Here is a 17571-nt window from a genome sequence, read left to right on the forward strand (position 1 = left end):
AAATCTTCGTTTAAAAATCATAAATAAGCTTAATTTTACACTTTATTACAGTAATAGTACACAAAGTTGAATGAATTTGTTCACGGTGACTAAATACTAAGGCTTTTCTACCTCAGGCATAGATTACCTAAGCTGTATTTGGCAACACTTTTTGGAATTTTGGATCTCAATGCTCTTCAACTGCGTACTTCATTTGGGTTTTTATAACTTTTTTAGATTCGAGCGTCATTGATGAGTCTTTTGTAGACGAAACGCGTTTCTGGTTTATTCATAAAATGTAGTCCTTGTATCTATGATTAGTTTATTTAGATGTTTGAGAATGCATTTTGTTTTCAGTGTCTGATAAGATACTATTTTTATCCCATTTTAAGAAAAGGTCGTCTTGAATTTTGTACACGGAGTTGTGGTCCTCTTGGTCTGTTCACAAACAATGTTGACACTAGAATAAGATCCGCTTCTACAAAACTATTAAGAACTTCTAGATCATTTTAAAATCTCTATCTTTCTCTGAAACAAGTTCTAACAAAACTTAAGATTTTTCAACCCTGTATACCACTATTCCCAAAAGAAAGAAATAATCCCCAATGTTTTTCAGCATAAAATTGGTATACATTCATTACTCTGGGAAACCAAACGGCTTATTATGGTTATAGGGGACGAAAAGGTGAAACATGCTTCGAAGAGGAGCTGAAGTTTTTTTTTGAAAACATATTTTTTTCAGGCAATCAAATAGTTTACCCTTGATTCACTATTGAAATTATTCTCCTTTTAATAGCTGAACACACCGAAACCTTGCGTAAATATTCCTAACTAAAGGGTTTAATTGAAGGTCAAATGATAAGGGATTAATTGAAGTTTGTTATTCACTTGCATCAATATTTTGTTTCTTTGATAATGTTGATAACATTGACTTATAATATCTTATAAGCGAATTTTCATTTCACTTTTTGACAATCATTAATGATTTAAAAAACAATCGCATTTTAATTTTTGTCATGACTCGTAGCTAATATCCCTTCAAAATAAACCGTAAATAGGACGAATGTTATTGTTACCCGAATTGTTTTTGCTTAATATATAAATATAACTATTGAACAGCGGTAAATTGAAGTTGCCTTTATTTGGCAGCTCTGAAGTTGTAATTCAAAAAAGAATATTCAAAACATAAACACGTGTGATTGTCTTTTAACAATTAGAGTAATTGTGATTTATGTTTTTCTTATTATCTGAATAAATAAAATAATAACAATCAAACAAAGGCAACAGGGTAAACCGCTGTTCAAAATTCATTAATCGATAGAGAAAAAACAAATCCGGGTTACAAACTGAAACTAAGGGAAACATCAAATATAAAAGAACTGCGACAAAACAAAGACACAACACCCAAATGCAACAAACACAGAAACGAACTACAATGTAACAATGGACGTTTTCCTGACTTGGTACAGGGCATATAATGAAAAAAATGGTGGGTTGAACCTGGTTTTGTGGCATGCCAAACCTCCCGCTTTAATTGCAGTGTTAATTATCCCATTAAAATGACATCATTACACGACAGGGTTACAATAAATAAACAGATAAATAGGGGAAAATACAGAATAGAGAAACAAACGAATAATAGCATTCAAAAGGTACAAAGTTGAAGATCGCCCAGGACCAAAAGTTCCAAAAAGTTGTGAGGCCAGGGTTATCCGCCTAGGACAAATACATCATTATTATCAAGAATAGTACATAGTTTTCCAAACAGTAAATTTTAACAAATGAATATATAATAGATATACATGATTAAACTGAAGTGGTGACTAGCTATAGAATTAAACGAATACATAACAAAATCACAGCCATGTTAGCCATAGTCAATGCAACGCCCAAAGTGGCGTCACATTTATATTTCTAAAACGTGTTCCGAAAATTGAGAAAGAATATGGATGAAATTCAAGATAAGATTTGTCTGATTTATCTTACTTATATTAATAACAGTGAAAACTATAATACTGATTAATATTTAATTATAGTAGTTATTAGAAATTTAATTTGTTAACGGGCATGATGTAAAACAGCGAATCAAAGAATCAAAGCATTCAACTTTATTTATGACTAATATAGGGCAATGCTGTTGATTAAAAAATTCCAGGACCTTTTGTTTTCAAATAATTAATATTTATACCAATAATTGATAAGTTCCAGTTCGACGGGTTCAAACAGAAAGATTTGAACGCAGAGAAAGCTGTGTATCTTATAATCGGCATGACGTAATTAGATGACAATACTAATACTAAAATAAGGCTTGCGCATAGTTATATACTTTAATTCAGTCACGGACCCGCGATATCACGGGTATGTTCTAGTTTTAATAAAGATTCAAACTGGACATTTATAAGAATTCGCACCATTTTATTTAAGAAACACATTATATGGCAGAATCGATTTGCCAGATCATACTTTAAACCGAATACCCTCAAATATAGAGATTATTTTCATTGCTTAGTAGTGTAAGTGTGATATTTGAGAAGCTTTACAAATCATATGTTTTCATTTTTTTAAACAAGTTATTATTTTGAATATAGATTTAAAGTACTTATTAAACGCACGTTCATGACCAAATGTTAACACCTGCATTGTCTCGGATATGTTTGAAAATCAGTGCGGATCAGAAAACTACAAATTTATTCATGCCCTTCAGAAATATAAAATAAGATGCCTTGTATAGATAAAATATGTTCAACGAGGACGATATTCGAACTCTGTTATATGAATACAAATTCATTTCAGGGAGAAGCATCTATCAAGATTGAGGTATTGGACACTAATACAGTTGACAAAAGAAATGTCTTAATTGATGATTTCTATGTTACATATAATTCAACAAACGCAGGATTCAATCAGACCAGCACTACGGCAGATACCTTCAATCTTATTGGTACAAGAAGTAATAATCCTACAAGGTGATTAGGGATCTAGGTTCTGTTAAGCCAATTGTTAAATCGTGGAGCTGGTTAAGTCATGTTTGATCGTATGAAGTTAGTCTTTATATATGTCACTGTCTGTTAATAAGAATATTAAAAAAAAAAACCAGCCATTATTATTAATAACCAATAGTAGTTGACCCAATGAAAAATTCAAAAACTGAAGATATTAAATTATTGTATCATTTAATGATTTCAGCCTAGTTTAAAATATTTTGAGACTCTTCATCTTTTATATAAGCTTTGGATTGCAAATATTTTGGCCACGAGCATCATCTTTTGTCGAAATGCGTATCTGGTGCAAGAAAATTGATACCGTTAATTTTATTATATGAAAGCCAAACTTATTTGTCGAAAATAAACACACAACTCCATGGCTATAAAACAAAATAGACAAACAATAGTACATAAAACACAACGTAGAAAACTAAAGACTGAGCAACACGAACCTCACCAAAAACCTGCGGTGATCTCATGTGGTCGATGAGGTTAAGCAGATTTACGATGGTATGATTTCAACATCAAAAATTTGAAATCTTGGTAAATTGCTTCCTTTAAAGGACAAACCCTTTATCGGGGAAAAGTTTGATAAGAAGGCAATCCATAGAATATGGAGATATATATTCTGTATGCAGGAAATACTGGATGTTGCTATATAGAACGTTAACTTATCATAGATACCAAGATCAAAATTTTATATTTACGCCAGATGGCGTTTCGTCTAAAAAAGGCTCATCAGTGACACTCGAATAAAAAAATGTTTAAAAGGCAAAATAGAGTACAAATGATAATAGTTCATGAAGTCGTACATTCTAAGGAAAAAATACGGTTAATTACTATGCGTCCTAAAATACTAGCAATACTTTTTTTTTTATCTCAAGCTAGAATCATGATATGGAAATCATAATACCCGCGCCACACTGTGTGATGTGTGATGTGTGCGACTGCCCGATTTTTATATACGATGGACACCCGAATGCGAAAATTGTAAGTTCGTACGAAGTTGGTCCCGATCTCGTTTATATACCAAAAAGTGACCGACGTAAGTACGATGAATGACGAAGTCTATACGATGGTGCCGAAATTATATACGATAGCAAAAGATGAACATACGAAGGTTAACCGAAGACGGGTATTCAAGCTTCATTTCTCAGCCGAAGCCTACACGATGGATCACGAAGGCTACACCATAGATTACGAAGGCTATACGGTGGATTACGGTGTTGGCGCGATGGCCAAACGATGTCTAAAAGACGTCGTGTACAGCTTACGGTGTTACTCGTTAAGAACATCTTAAGCGCTATTGACTTTAAAGTTCAAAGGTCAAGGTCACAGTGGCAGTGGTAATACAAGGCAATATCACCCTTGTGGACACTCTAAAACCAATATGCTTCAAAAGATTTTAACCACATTTGGTATATTGTTCCTCCTTGTAATTATCTGACATTTTTTACGTTCAAAGCTAAAGGTCAAGGTCATGCAGATGGACTTTTTTTCTCCTTGAACTAGCATAATACACAGGAAATTAGTTGCTCATTTGTTGACCTGCATGTTCTAAAGACAATATTAAAGGTATTTCAAGTTACTGAATGTTTTGGTTGATTTCTATAAAAAAATAGTTTATGTATCAAATATGCATATTCAATTTACCATTTTCTGCATGTGTCATATACAAATATAGTGTCCATATTTGTCCCCAATATGTTACATACGAGGGGATGCCACGCTCGGCATTGCCTTGTTTGAACTGTAAAATGTATGCACTAGTCTGAATAATCACCCATAATTATGCCCATATTTACTGATCTATCTTGAAGGTAAGTTAATGGGTTCGTTGATCCCTTATATTCAAAAAGAGCGCTTCATAATAATATATAAAAAATTAGGATGTGGGGAAAGCAACAAATGCGGCAAAATATCACACATAGAAAACAAAAAGGTTATGGAGTAAACATTCGTGTGACAATAACTCAGACGATACATAAAGAATCAGAATAATGAAGAAAAAGTGGGTTTCCCTATATACGTGTACCTGCATTGTTGGTGTAACGAGGCGCGTTTATGATTTTCATTATGTTACTTGATATGAAAAAATGACAAAAAATAATATTTTACTTGTAAATGTAAATTTTGAGCCTGTAATAACTGCTCTTCTTGTTCCATTTGAATTAATAGAAACAACGCTGTCGCCTTTCTTGTTCTCATAGAATCATATGATATGAGCCCCATGTTTTGTGAACGTCTTTCTTAACTGTCGTATTAGACTGACCAGTGCATATTGCGCATGGCACTTTACATGTATTTTAGCGCAAAAAAATAACTGACATTTAGCTGGATTTATTGCCGTCGTAGTTCCATCTTGTCGCCTTCGTACTTTTATTTTTGATGGCAACACGACGGGATTACGAGGTCTTTACGAAGTCGTGTTGCCATTCTAAGACCTTCGGGTAGCTTCGTGATTCATTCGTGTAGACATCGTAATGTCAAAACTGCCCGATGGAAACGACGGAAACACGAATGGAATACGATGTTCAAAGATGCATTCCCGGTGACATTGCGATACGAACTCAATACGAACCCTCAACATCGGACGTCCCTTCGGGGATTTTTTAACATGTTAAAAAATTGAGAACCCTTCCCAAAGCTGTCCCCGAAGGCTGGAAAACGTTGTCGATGGTTCTACGATGGTTAGAGATGGCACTACGAATAGCCCGATCTGGATACGATCAGTCCCGATTTTGAAATTTTTCATAATCGTGTTGCCATCGGCGTAAAAATCGGGACAGTATGACGCGGGCATAAAGAAAAACAAACTTCATGCAAAGTATGATACGATGTGAATACGATCCTTAGTCAACTTCATAAATACGTCGTGTATGTTTATTGAGAATGACATGTGCCCATAAAAGTCAGCATCAGAAGAAATTCAATATCTGATAATGGTTATTAACAAATATATATATGATCATATATGAAATAAGAGATATAAGGTACTTTTTAATAAGATAGCTCGGCAAAAATGAATCACATCTTTTGTATTTTATAATGTTTTATTTTACAGTTTGAGGTTTGCCCTTTTAGTCTTCTGTGATCCACAGTATTATGGAAGTGATTGTGCCATCAAATGTGTGCCTACAAACAAATGTGATGGTCATTACACATGTAACCATCAGGGGAACAAGATATGTCTGAATGGATGGAGGGGAACAGACTGTACAGAACAGGTTCCAGGCAGTGATGTCGACTGTAGTGTTTACACAAGTAAGTTGACTTTAGGAACTGTGTTGAACTTCTGATAATGTGTGAGATCTACTTTTTCTATCAACTGTTTATTGCGTAAAACCGCAGTTCTTACTTATATATATTTCTTTCTTTCTTTTCCTATATATTTGTTGTTCACTCTTGAATCCATCAGATTATATTTTCCCATGATATGTAAAGTAATAATGCATGTATGAATAATACCAGCTTTATTGCATCAGTGGTGCAAAGCCCAGAAGTCACCTCTTTTGTACTGACATGAATTATTATTGATATGTTCAAAATTATTAATTAACTGTTAACAAAACTTTGTTTTTTTTTTTAAATAATAAGGGTTTTCTACCTCAGGAATAGATTACCTTAGCCTTTTGCAAAACGTTTAGTAATATTTGGTCCTAAATGGTCTTCAGCTTCGTACTTTAATTACCCTTTTTAACATTATTTAATTTTAGCGTCAGTGATGAGTCTTGAAAATTAACTGTCAACAAAACATCGATTTTTTTTTAAATACGAGGGCTTTCTACCTCGGCAATATATTACCTTAGCTGTATTTGGCAAAACGTTTAGGAGTTTTCGGTCATCAATGCTCTTCAACTTCGTTCTTTATTTGGCCTTTTTAACATTTGTTTTATTCGGACGTCACTGATGAGTCTTTTGTAGACGAGACGCGCATCTGGCGTATGTATAAAATTTCAATCCTGGTATCTAAGATCAGTTATTTTGTAGACGAAACGTGCGTCTGGCGTTAATATAACATTTCAATCCTGGTGTCTTTGATGAGTTTAATTACTTTTTCCCCTAGTCATATCTGCATAGCATTTTAAAAAAGATAGTAATGACGAGTTATGAAAGTTAAAACAAGCCCTAACATAATTCCACTCACAAAACAAAACTTGCAAGGCTTATTGCTTGCCTAACTCATTATATTTACCTGTTTTTTTATACATGGAATTTAACTGAAAAAGACAATGTTTGTTTTACGGTTTCTTTAAAATCATTAAGTCAGTTAGAAATAGACAAAATCAGTTCACTCTCGTTTATTTAAACTATCAAAACACGAGTAACTAAAAGATCAAGCTGTAAATTTACAAAGATGGAAGATACCAAAGGGGACATTTAAAGCTCATAAAGGGGTGTAGAACTGACAATGTCATGATGTATACGAAAAATGAAAAAAAAGATAGAACCAAGGACTCAGCGACACAAACTCCTACAAAATCTCGACTGATATTAGATGGTTTGTAAGTTTAAGTAAATTTGGTCTTCTACTTGCAATCAACCGTTGCTCATGATAAGTTAAACCGATGAAACATGTAACTCACAGATGTCACGTTTGAGAAACAAGTTCAAATTATACTTTTTTAGTTTTGTTTTATTATTCAATGGTTACATTGATTAAAATCTAAAGATCTAAACTAAATGGAATGTTTTTAATTGTCCACAAAGGTATAAATTTCAATTTGGCTGAATTAATGTTTTTGGGGAACACTGCAGAACGCATTCGTGTTCATATAATTATTAATATCATTCCTATAGATAAAATGGCGATGTGTATAGTAACAGGTGAGTTTAAAACATATACTGATAACTAGTCTGATGAATCTCTTTTGTGTGTGTTTTCGTTCTATACCATTTCTTTGTAATATTATGTAATTTATATCTTTTCTTCTTATTGACTCTACAGATAAAACAGAGTTTTCATCGAGTGAATGGGAAGGATTGTATTCCTGCGACAATAAACAACACAACTACCCATTATTCTTGAATGCTACCAAACCTAAAGACACACTGACTATTGATGCAACTCTTTCCTTTAGAAACATAACAGTCCAAGTTTCTGGGACATATTCAATGTGGAGTAAGGTATTATCATTACAAGAGGAGACATCACTATTATATGAAAGTCATAATTTAACAAAGATTGTCTTAGAAACCAGAGAAATAAGCTCATCCGGTATGATTGGACAATTATCTTTATACAAAGCAGATGGTGGAAAACTAACCTGTATTGTTGATCCTCTGAGTTTGAAAATAGGTATCATAATTATTATCAATTGTTATTTTACTTTCTTTCATCTTTTTTTAATGTGTTTTCAACGAAGACTGCAGTATCATAATCAGCATACACAACCATTTTAACATTTAGTTGAGTGCTACAAAACCAAAACAAAGTCTGGTTGTTGGTTGAACTTTTTTCTATATGGAAGAAACTAATGCAAACTATCAGTGCATAAAAGCAGTTTAGGAAACACCCACCAAACTGTGTCTCACCATACAAATTTCAAGTAGTTTTCAATTATTTTTTCTAGTTTTTTATATAACTAAAACAATACTTGTTATGTGGTTTTAAAAAGGAAGTCCAAATGCTCTGATGTATCGTAGTAAAAATATTTCATATGAAGAAAAAATGGTCGTTGGTTCATGTTTGTCTTTTTATCCCCCTAAGGTGCAATACCACCATTGATTTTCCCCCGATAAGTCTTTGTTGAATTTGCACTTTTCAAAAAAATGTGCAGAATTCATCTCATGAGTTTGGTATGAGTAAAGTTTTATCATAATCAGTACTATAGAAAAAAATTAACATATCATTTCATTGCATATAAGAAAATAACCATCACTAGAAGTAAACCAGTCAAATTATCCCCTTATTTAATCTGTGTTTAGTAACCATGTAACCTCTAGTTTACAAAATATTCTACAGAAACCCCAAATAAAAAAAATTATGGTGATTTGAATTACACAATAAATATGTTTATGACACAGACATGTTTTATTGCAATGAAATGTAGGATTAGTTACCTACAACTGTCAAATTCAAGGGAAGTTTGTTTTGTACCTATTTTCGTATACAACCGGATGTGACATATTATAATTTGGTGGTATTACACCTTAAAGCTACAAGCTCGAGTAAATACTTATGTTATTTCTGAATATGAAGATCAAAAACCATAATATCTAGATTATAAACATTTAGAAAAGTATACCTTGCATCCACACGATAGATATATTTAAGTCCGAAACTTGTATTTTCAACTGTCCGAGTAGTGAAAATAAAATAAAATTAACGGTACCAATTTTCTTGCACCAGATGCGCATTTCGACAATACATGTCTCGTCAGTGATGCTCGTGGCCAAAATATTTGAAATCCGAAGCTCATATAAAAGATGAAGAGCTATAATCCAAAAGGTCCAAAAAGTATAGCCAAATCCGTGAAAGGAATCAGAGCTTTGCATGAGGGAGATACATCCCTTAATTTATAATAATTTATAAAACTTTTGTAACAGCAAATTTTGATAACACAAATCATCCGTATTTTCATGCCAGTACCGAAGTTCTGGCTACTGACCTGGTGATACCCTCGGGGACTAATAGTCCACTAGCAGAGGCATCGACCCAGTGGTAGTAATAAAATTAACGGTACCAATTTTCTTGCACCAGATGCGTATTTCGACAATACAAAAGCTACGTACAAGTCTGTAAATTGGCTGACATTATTGACACATATTTAGAAAATGAGACTTGGCAGTGTTTATTCAGACTATCCGACAATAAGTCCTTCATTGATACAAATTAAATTTTGTATTTACGCCAGACGCGTTTCATCTAAAAAGTGACCAATCAATGACCAGTGACGTTTAATCAAAAAAAGTTAAAAAGTCCACATAAAGTACGAAGTTGAAGAGCATTGAGTACCAAAATTTCTAAAAGTGTTGCAAGAATAATGTTGCTTGATCGAAGTGAGGGTAAACGTGAATTACAAATATTGATAAACATATTTATAAAAAGGCTGAGACATAGTTGGATTTCGAACCTCAATCAACAGACTGGGCCTTAAAAACAGCTCAAGCATACAGACAAATTAGGTGAATTAGTACTCATCAAAAGGATACGGATGGTAGCTAAAGTAATGAATATAATAAGCATGACAAGCACAAGATGACAGATGAAATGAGTTATGACCAAAATGGACCTAGAAGCTAAATTCGCCATTGGTCAATTTTTCCTCAGGGATTTGAAACTTTTGTTTCTAATGTTTCGAGCTTTTTTGACGAAAATGTTTGTAACTTGTCTGACTTTATTACTTTTTCGGAATGCACATGTCTCCATTATTTCTTTATTCGTGCGCTTGCAGTTTTTGTCTTTGAATTTGTCGGAAAACTAAAGATTTTTTTATCCCAGGCATAGGTATCATTAGCCGTATATGGCACAACTGTTTGGAACTTTGGATTCTTATTGCGTTCCAACTTTGTACTGGTTTTGCTGTAAAATATTTGATATGAGCGTCACTGATAAGTCTTATGTAAACGTGCTTCTGGCGTACTAAATAATGATCTAGGTATTTGATAACTATTAACACCAGTGGGTCGATGCCACTGCTGGTGGACGTTTCGTCACCGAAGGTATCACCAGCCCAATAGTCAACATTTCGGCGTAGACATGAATATCAATTACCCGTATTGCACAACTTTTTGGAACTTTGGATTCAAATTGTTCTCCAACTTTGTACTTGTTTTGGCTTTTTAATATTTTTTATATGAAAGTCACTGATAAGTCTTATGTAAACGCGTCTGGCGTACTAAATTATACTAGTACATTTGATAACTAATATCATTTTACTATGGCTGTCATACTTTTAATATATTTTACCTGCAGGAACTAAGGTGCACAACTTGAACAAATTTTTTTTTTAAGTCTACCCGCTGAATTTCATCCATTTTTTTAAAAATATTTGATGGGTTATTAATCCAGCAAGTCTAATATTGATCCACGTTTGTCGTTTACAATTATTGAAGATGTCAAGGTTATAGCTTGTCTTTTCTTTATATCAAATATATATCCAAATAAAAGTGATTAGAGCAAGCATTAATTGTCGAGTAATCAGCATTATGAGAGTTTGAGAGAGATATAGGTATTATTACTTTATTACATCAAATATGTTTTAAATAACATAGATAACACAATCAAAAGCTCTTGCAGCCTATAAAATATATGAAATGTACATGTCTATTTCAATATAATATGTTTGTGTTATTACAGCATATTTTGATGGATGTGATTTTAAAGGAACATGTGTGAGATATGGAAAGAGTAAACAGAACTATTACTGCTGTTGCAATGATGGTAATGTATTATAACTAATAAATGTACTGTTTGCCACAGTATAAATTATTCGAATTAGTAAGGAATTTCTTATCATAGGGGTTGAATTCATAAACTTTGCTTAGTGCTCGGAACAATGAAAATTCATGCTCGAAACATCAAATCCAGCATTTTGATTGGTTATATTTTTTAGTATGAGTACAAAACACTGACTTGAAAATTTAATGACTTCAAGGCCAGACGTAGTTTACCTTAGCCGTATGCGTATTGGGCACAACTTTTTGTAATTTTGGGATTTTTTATATTTGTTTTGCTCATGAGTCTTATGAAAACGAAACGCTCGTCTGCCGTATCGAATTACTAGTATAAGCCTGTTATATTTGATAACTAATTTTATAATTTATTTGAAACAACAATCTGGTTTTTTTAACTTCGCATATTCATTTTTTTTTGTCTAAATGAAAATGAAATAATAAGTTGCAGGTAAGCAATTGCCTATACTTGCTTTAACAATTTAAAGTTTTATCTTTTTCAATATTGTAATTTTAAAGTTATAATTGTCTTGATAGAGAAATTCCGATTACCAGGAAGCTTTTTTACCAAGAGCTCCAAGTGATGAAGTTAAAGTCATCCCTTCAAAAAATTGAAGGACGCCTTCGCGATTTGGTTGCCCATTTTTATATAGTTACGAAAAATATCAAGGAGACTTCAAATTCATAAGTCAAAAATAAACTGACAATGTCATGCGATATAAGGTAAAGGATGATAACTGAAACAACAGTATACAAAAAAAAGCTTGCACGAACCCCACCATAACCGGGTTTTCCGGAGTAGTACGCAGATCCCAAGTGTAAAGATGCGATAGATATGTTTCAATTTGTCGTAACCACAATCCCTTCCTGTTTTACTCAAACGTGACATAATCGAATGAGAATTCCCCCCTAATCTGTTCTTACATGAGCAGCACGATATATGCTAGAGAAGCTTCTGGTTATCATTCGGGAGTAGCATCTTAGATCGTCAACGGTTTTGGGGAGGATCGAGCTATCTTTGTGTTTTTTGCGCTTTGTGACTGTCGGTTGATTATAGTTATCAAAGGTACTAGTATTAAAATTTAGTACGCCAGACGCGCGTTTCGTCTACATAAGACTCATCAGTGACGCTCATATCGAAATAGATATAATGCCAATTAAGTACAAAGTTGAAAAGCATTGAGGATCGAAATTCAAAAAAGTTGTGCCAAATACGGCTAAGGTAATCTATGACTGGGATTATGTTTGGTAATCATATGAAACAGAATTCAAACAAAACCATCTACAAATGAATGAGAAAAAAACGGTTTTTTTTAAAATAATATTTCAGTATCTGATATATTGATGATGCCCTGACCAATAACCCGCATTCCACTTACACAAAAGCTACAAAGCAACATTATAGAAAGGAACGACTTAAAACGATCAATATTAATTTACGGTCGTTATCATGAATTGGTTATCTAATGCAACAATGTTTTCTCAGTCTCAGATCTTAAAATACCAGAATAATCGTTCAATCAGTAAATTTGATTATTATCTTCAAGTTACGATTGTGACAGTTTGCCTGAATGTTGATTCTAATAGCGAGGTATCCATGCATAACAGGAGACTATAACCATTTCGCTGCACCCGTTCTCAATCGACATTACACGTATATATATACTGAGTACTTCTACTATTATATTTTATTGCCGAAATTAACATACGTTTGAATATGAGCAAAAATAAATAGAATTTTACCGATGCCAAACTACAGGTCCCAGTTTTATCTTTAATATAAAAGAAAAGATGTGCAATGATCGCCAATTAGACTACTCTTCGCAAGAGACCAGAAATCAAATCACTAATAAAATATGTTATTTATATTAAAAAGTAAAATCACAAAAAAACTGAACTTAAAGGAAAATCAATTCGGAAAGTCCATAATCACATGGCAAAATTAAATAACAAAACGCATCAAAAACGAATGGACAAGAACTCTCTTATTCCTGACTTGGTACAGGCATTTTCAAATGTAGAAAATGGTAGGTTAATAAAATTGAGAATGGAAATGGGGAATGTGTCAAAGAGACAACAACCCGACCAAATAAAAAAACAACAGCAGAAGGTCACCAACAGGTCTTCAATGTAGCGAGAAATTCCCGCACCCGGAGGCGTCCTTCAGCTGGCCCCTTAACAAATATATACTAGTTCAGTGATAATGAACGCCATACTAATTTCCAAATTGTACACAAGAAACTAAAATTAAAATAATACAAGACTAACAAAGGCCAGAGGCTCCTGACTTGGGACAGGCGCAAAAATGCGGCGGGGTTAAACATGTTTGTGAGATCTCAACCCTCCCCTATACCTCTAACCAATGTAGAAAAGTAAACGCATAACAATACGCACATTAAAATTCAGTTCAAGAGAAGTCCGAGTCTGATGTCAGAAGATGTAACCAAAGAAAATAAACAAAATGACAATAATACATAAATAACAACAGACTACTAGCAGTTAACTGACATGCCAGCTCCAGACTTCAATTAAACTGACTGAAAGATTATGATTTCATCATATGAACATCAGGCACAATCCTTCCCGTTAGGGGTTTAGTATCATACCATCATAACATATATGAGAAGAATATAACCCGTGTCATGCCAACAACTGTTTTTAGAATAAATGTGTTTAGTTCCGACGCAAAGACTTTATCAGTGACTCAATATTAACGCCAAAATATGCAATCTTTAATGACTTGACAACAGTATCGTAATTATATCCCTTCTTTATAAGTCTATTCAGAGGTTTTGTAAGTTTCTGAGGTGAATACTGACACCTTTGTTCTTTATAAAGAATATTTGCATAAAAAATGGATGTGAAATACCTGAACGTATAAGAAGTCTGCATGTTGAGCTATATTTACGAATGATGTCTTTATACCGATGATAAAATTGAGTAAATGTTTTGACTAGTTTGTGATATCGAAAACCCTGGTGTAATAATTTTTCAGTAATACATAAATTTCTCTCGTTAAAATCTAAAACATTGTTGCATACACGAGCGAATCGTACAAGTTGAGATATATAAACACCGTAAGATGGTGACAAGGGAACGTCACCATCTAAAAACGGATAATTAACAATAGGAAATGAAAAATCATCCCTTTTATCATACATTTTAGTATTCAGCTTTCCGTTAGTGATATAGATATCAAGATCGAGGAAAGGGCAGTGGTCATCATTACTATTAGCCTTATTTAAAGTAAGTTCAGCAGGATAAATTTCATTAATATACATTCTGAAGTCGTCATTATTGAGAGCCAAAATATCATCCAGATATCTAAAAGTATTATTAAATTTGTTTATCAGATGTTGTTTTGATTGGTCTTTGCTTATTTTTGTCATAAATTGTAACTCATAACAATACAAAAAGATATCCGCAATAAGTGGTGCACAGTTAGTCCCCATTGGAATTCCGATAATCTGACGATATACGGAATCCCCAAAGCGAACAAAAATGTTATCTAGTAAAAATTCAAGGCATATATAGTATCAAAGCATGTCCAATTAACATAGTTTTTTTGTTTATTGCTACTAAAAAATGACCTAAAAGAGTTTGAACTTATATATTCACATTCTGATTTTTTGAATGCCCATTTAATTAGGTGTGTGAATTTTTTCTTAATAAGAATGTGAGGCAATGTGGTATACAGGGTAGAAAAATTTAAACTTTGAACAGATTCAAAATCACCAATATAAGCATGCAATTTATCAAGTACTTCCAACGAGTTCTTGACACTCTAAAAGTAATTTATTCCACTATTTTCGAAGGCCTTATTTGAACAATTTATTATAAGGTTTTTAATTGTACCAAGTGTGCTGGTAAGAAGAATAGACAATTTAGTAGTTGAACAATGGCTTGAAGACGAAATAAATCTATATTTGTAAGGGGTTTTGTGTAGCTTCGGAAGCCAAAACATAGTTGGGACTTTCATTGTATTAGGTTAAACCTGGTTCTATAGCGCTAATCCTCTCACTTTAATGACAGTCTTATCAAATTCCGTTATATTCACATTATTAAAACGCATCAAATAATAATTTCTTAAAATATGTAAACTCAAATAAAAAAAGATTGGAACATGATAGAAATGTGTGTTACAATCATTTTATGATGACAAGTTGTGGAACTGTTAACAGTGAAAATTTTCTAACTTAAATAAAAAAAGATTGGAACTTGATAGAAATTTGTATTACAATCATTTTATGATGACAAGTTGTGGAACTGTTAACAATGAAAATTTTCTAACTCAAATAAAAAAAGATTGGAACTTGATAGAAATTTGTGTTACAATCATTTTATGATGACGAGTTGTGGAACTGTTAACACTGAAAATTTTGTACTCAAATAAAAAAAGATTGGAAAATAGAGTGAGCCAAAAATCATATCTTAATTTTGTCTACTTTTGACTTGTTCAAACAAGCTCGACTAGTGAAGTGTACAAATTTTCAAATAAATATTATAATAATTTTATAGAATATCCCCCTTTTTTAATTGGATACAATCACTTTTTTTTTAAATCTTTTATATATTTTGTAATAACACAAAAACATGAAAAATGTATGAGTTAATTCTGTTTTTAACTGCTATTTTTTTTTTAATACACTTACTTAATTTGAAGATCTGTCAAATAAATGTATCTATACATGTAATATACGAAATATATTAAGAAACGACTTTATATCAAGAATAAATCACCAAATATGCATAAATTTCAAAGTTGTTTACTTATTGCCTAAAATTATGTTCGGCAAAAGGGTGAATAATCATCATCCATCAGATTACAGGAAATAAGCTTACTGCTGAAAATTTCAGGTAATAACTAAATGACTAGGCATTAGCTTATTGCCTAGGATTTAAGCTTAATGCCTAATTTATTTCACTGTATATACCGCTAAATATATATACTTTTCAATTTTTGTCATTTGATGAAAATATTTTGAAAGGAGTGAAAAATTTCAAATTTTGCTATCTTAAGAATGAACTTTAATTTAAAATTTAGAAAATTTAGTATCTCCACAAAAAAAGAAAAAAATGACAAAGAAATCAACAACTATAGGTCACCGGTCCATACGGCTTTCAACAATAACCAAAGCCCTTACCTCATAGTCAGAAAAGCTCGTTTATGGTTACAGTTCGGATCGTTGCTTCAGTATGTTTTCGCATACCCGTTCAGCAATGGCTTATTATTACATTTTATAGGAACAATTGGTACAAGTTGTACCGTATCAACAATACTTCCAGGTATAACTACAAAAATAAATGCACAGAAAATCAGCACAACTACAGATTTGCCGCAAAAAACAACTAGACCATATGTCAATGTAACACATAAGCAAACATCAATTGCACTAATTACAAGAACTACAAGAGAAAGTCATTATATAGGAATTTCCGGTACGTATATCTAAGATTAAAGTTGTCCTGATCTGGAAATTAAATATATATTGTACTTGCAAAACAAAAATAGTTGATTTCGTTCGAGTTTGTTTTTGTTATCTTACTTCAAGACAAGTATCCATGTTTTGTATTTATATTGTAATATCCATAATGTCTGATAGTTATACATGTGTGTTTCATTATTTTCCAAATCTACAAATTTAAAACATTACACTAATTTTGAAATTGATTATTTTATTTTACAATCACTAAGAAATCTGCCACAATGATATATCAACTCTCGACAGCAGGACGAATTGAACGATTTTTTTACCTATTATAAATACGACATACACAACTAAGTATTTGTTCTGCAATCTTGTCCTTTTATGTCATTCTTAAATGAATAGATTTAGCATGTGTTTATATGAATAGATATAGCATATGCTTTACCTAAATAGATATAGCTTTGCTTTACATGATTATATATAGCATATGCTTTACATAAATAGATTTAGCATCTGTTTTATATGAATAGAGATAGAATATGCTATACATGAATAGATATAGCATATGCCTTACATGAATAGATATAGCATATGCCTTACATGAATAGATATATCATATGTTTTACATGAATTGATATAGCATATGCTTTACATAAATAGATATAGGGTATGATTTACATGCAGCTTTAACTCATAATTCATCAATATGTTCATTCATATAATCATTTAATTGTTTCTTGTTACCGGTGAACCTAGCTAAGTTAGCTAGAAAGGTGACTTTT

The 17571-nt window shown here is 32.3% G+C and overlaps 1 protein-coding gene across 1 annotated transcript; it reads left to right on the forward strand.

Annotated features, from left to right (window-relative positions):
• The first annotated feature begins 4134 nt into the window (after window positions 1-4134).
• On the forward strand, window positions 4135-16813 carry LOC134699001 (uncharacterized). The gene is made up of 5 exons (XM_063560693.1): window positions 4135-4226; window positions 6028-6227; window positions 7912-8262; window positions 11266-11349; window positions 16605-16813. Exons 1-5 carry the CDS (start codon window positions 4135-4137, stop codon window positions 16811-16813), a joined length of 936 nt encoding a protein of 311 aa, XP_063416763.1.
• The last annotated feature ends 758 nt before the right edge of the window (window positions 16814-17571 follow it).

Source organism: Mytilus trossulus, chromosome 1 (assembly GCF_036588685.1).
Source record: "Mytilus trossulus isolate FHL-02 chromosome 1, PNRI_Mtr1.1.1.hap1, whole genome shotgun sequence".
Taxonomy (NCBI): Eukaryota; Metazoa; Mollusca; class Bivalvia; order Mytilida; family Mytilidae; genus Mytilus; species Mytilus trossulus.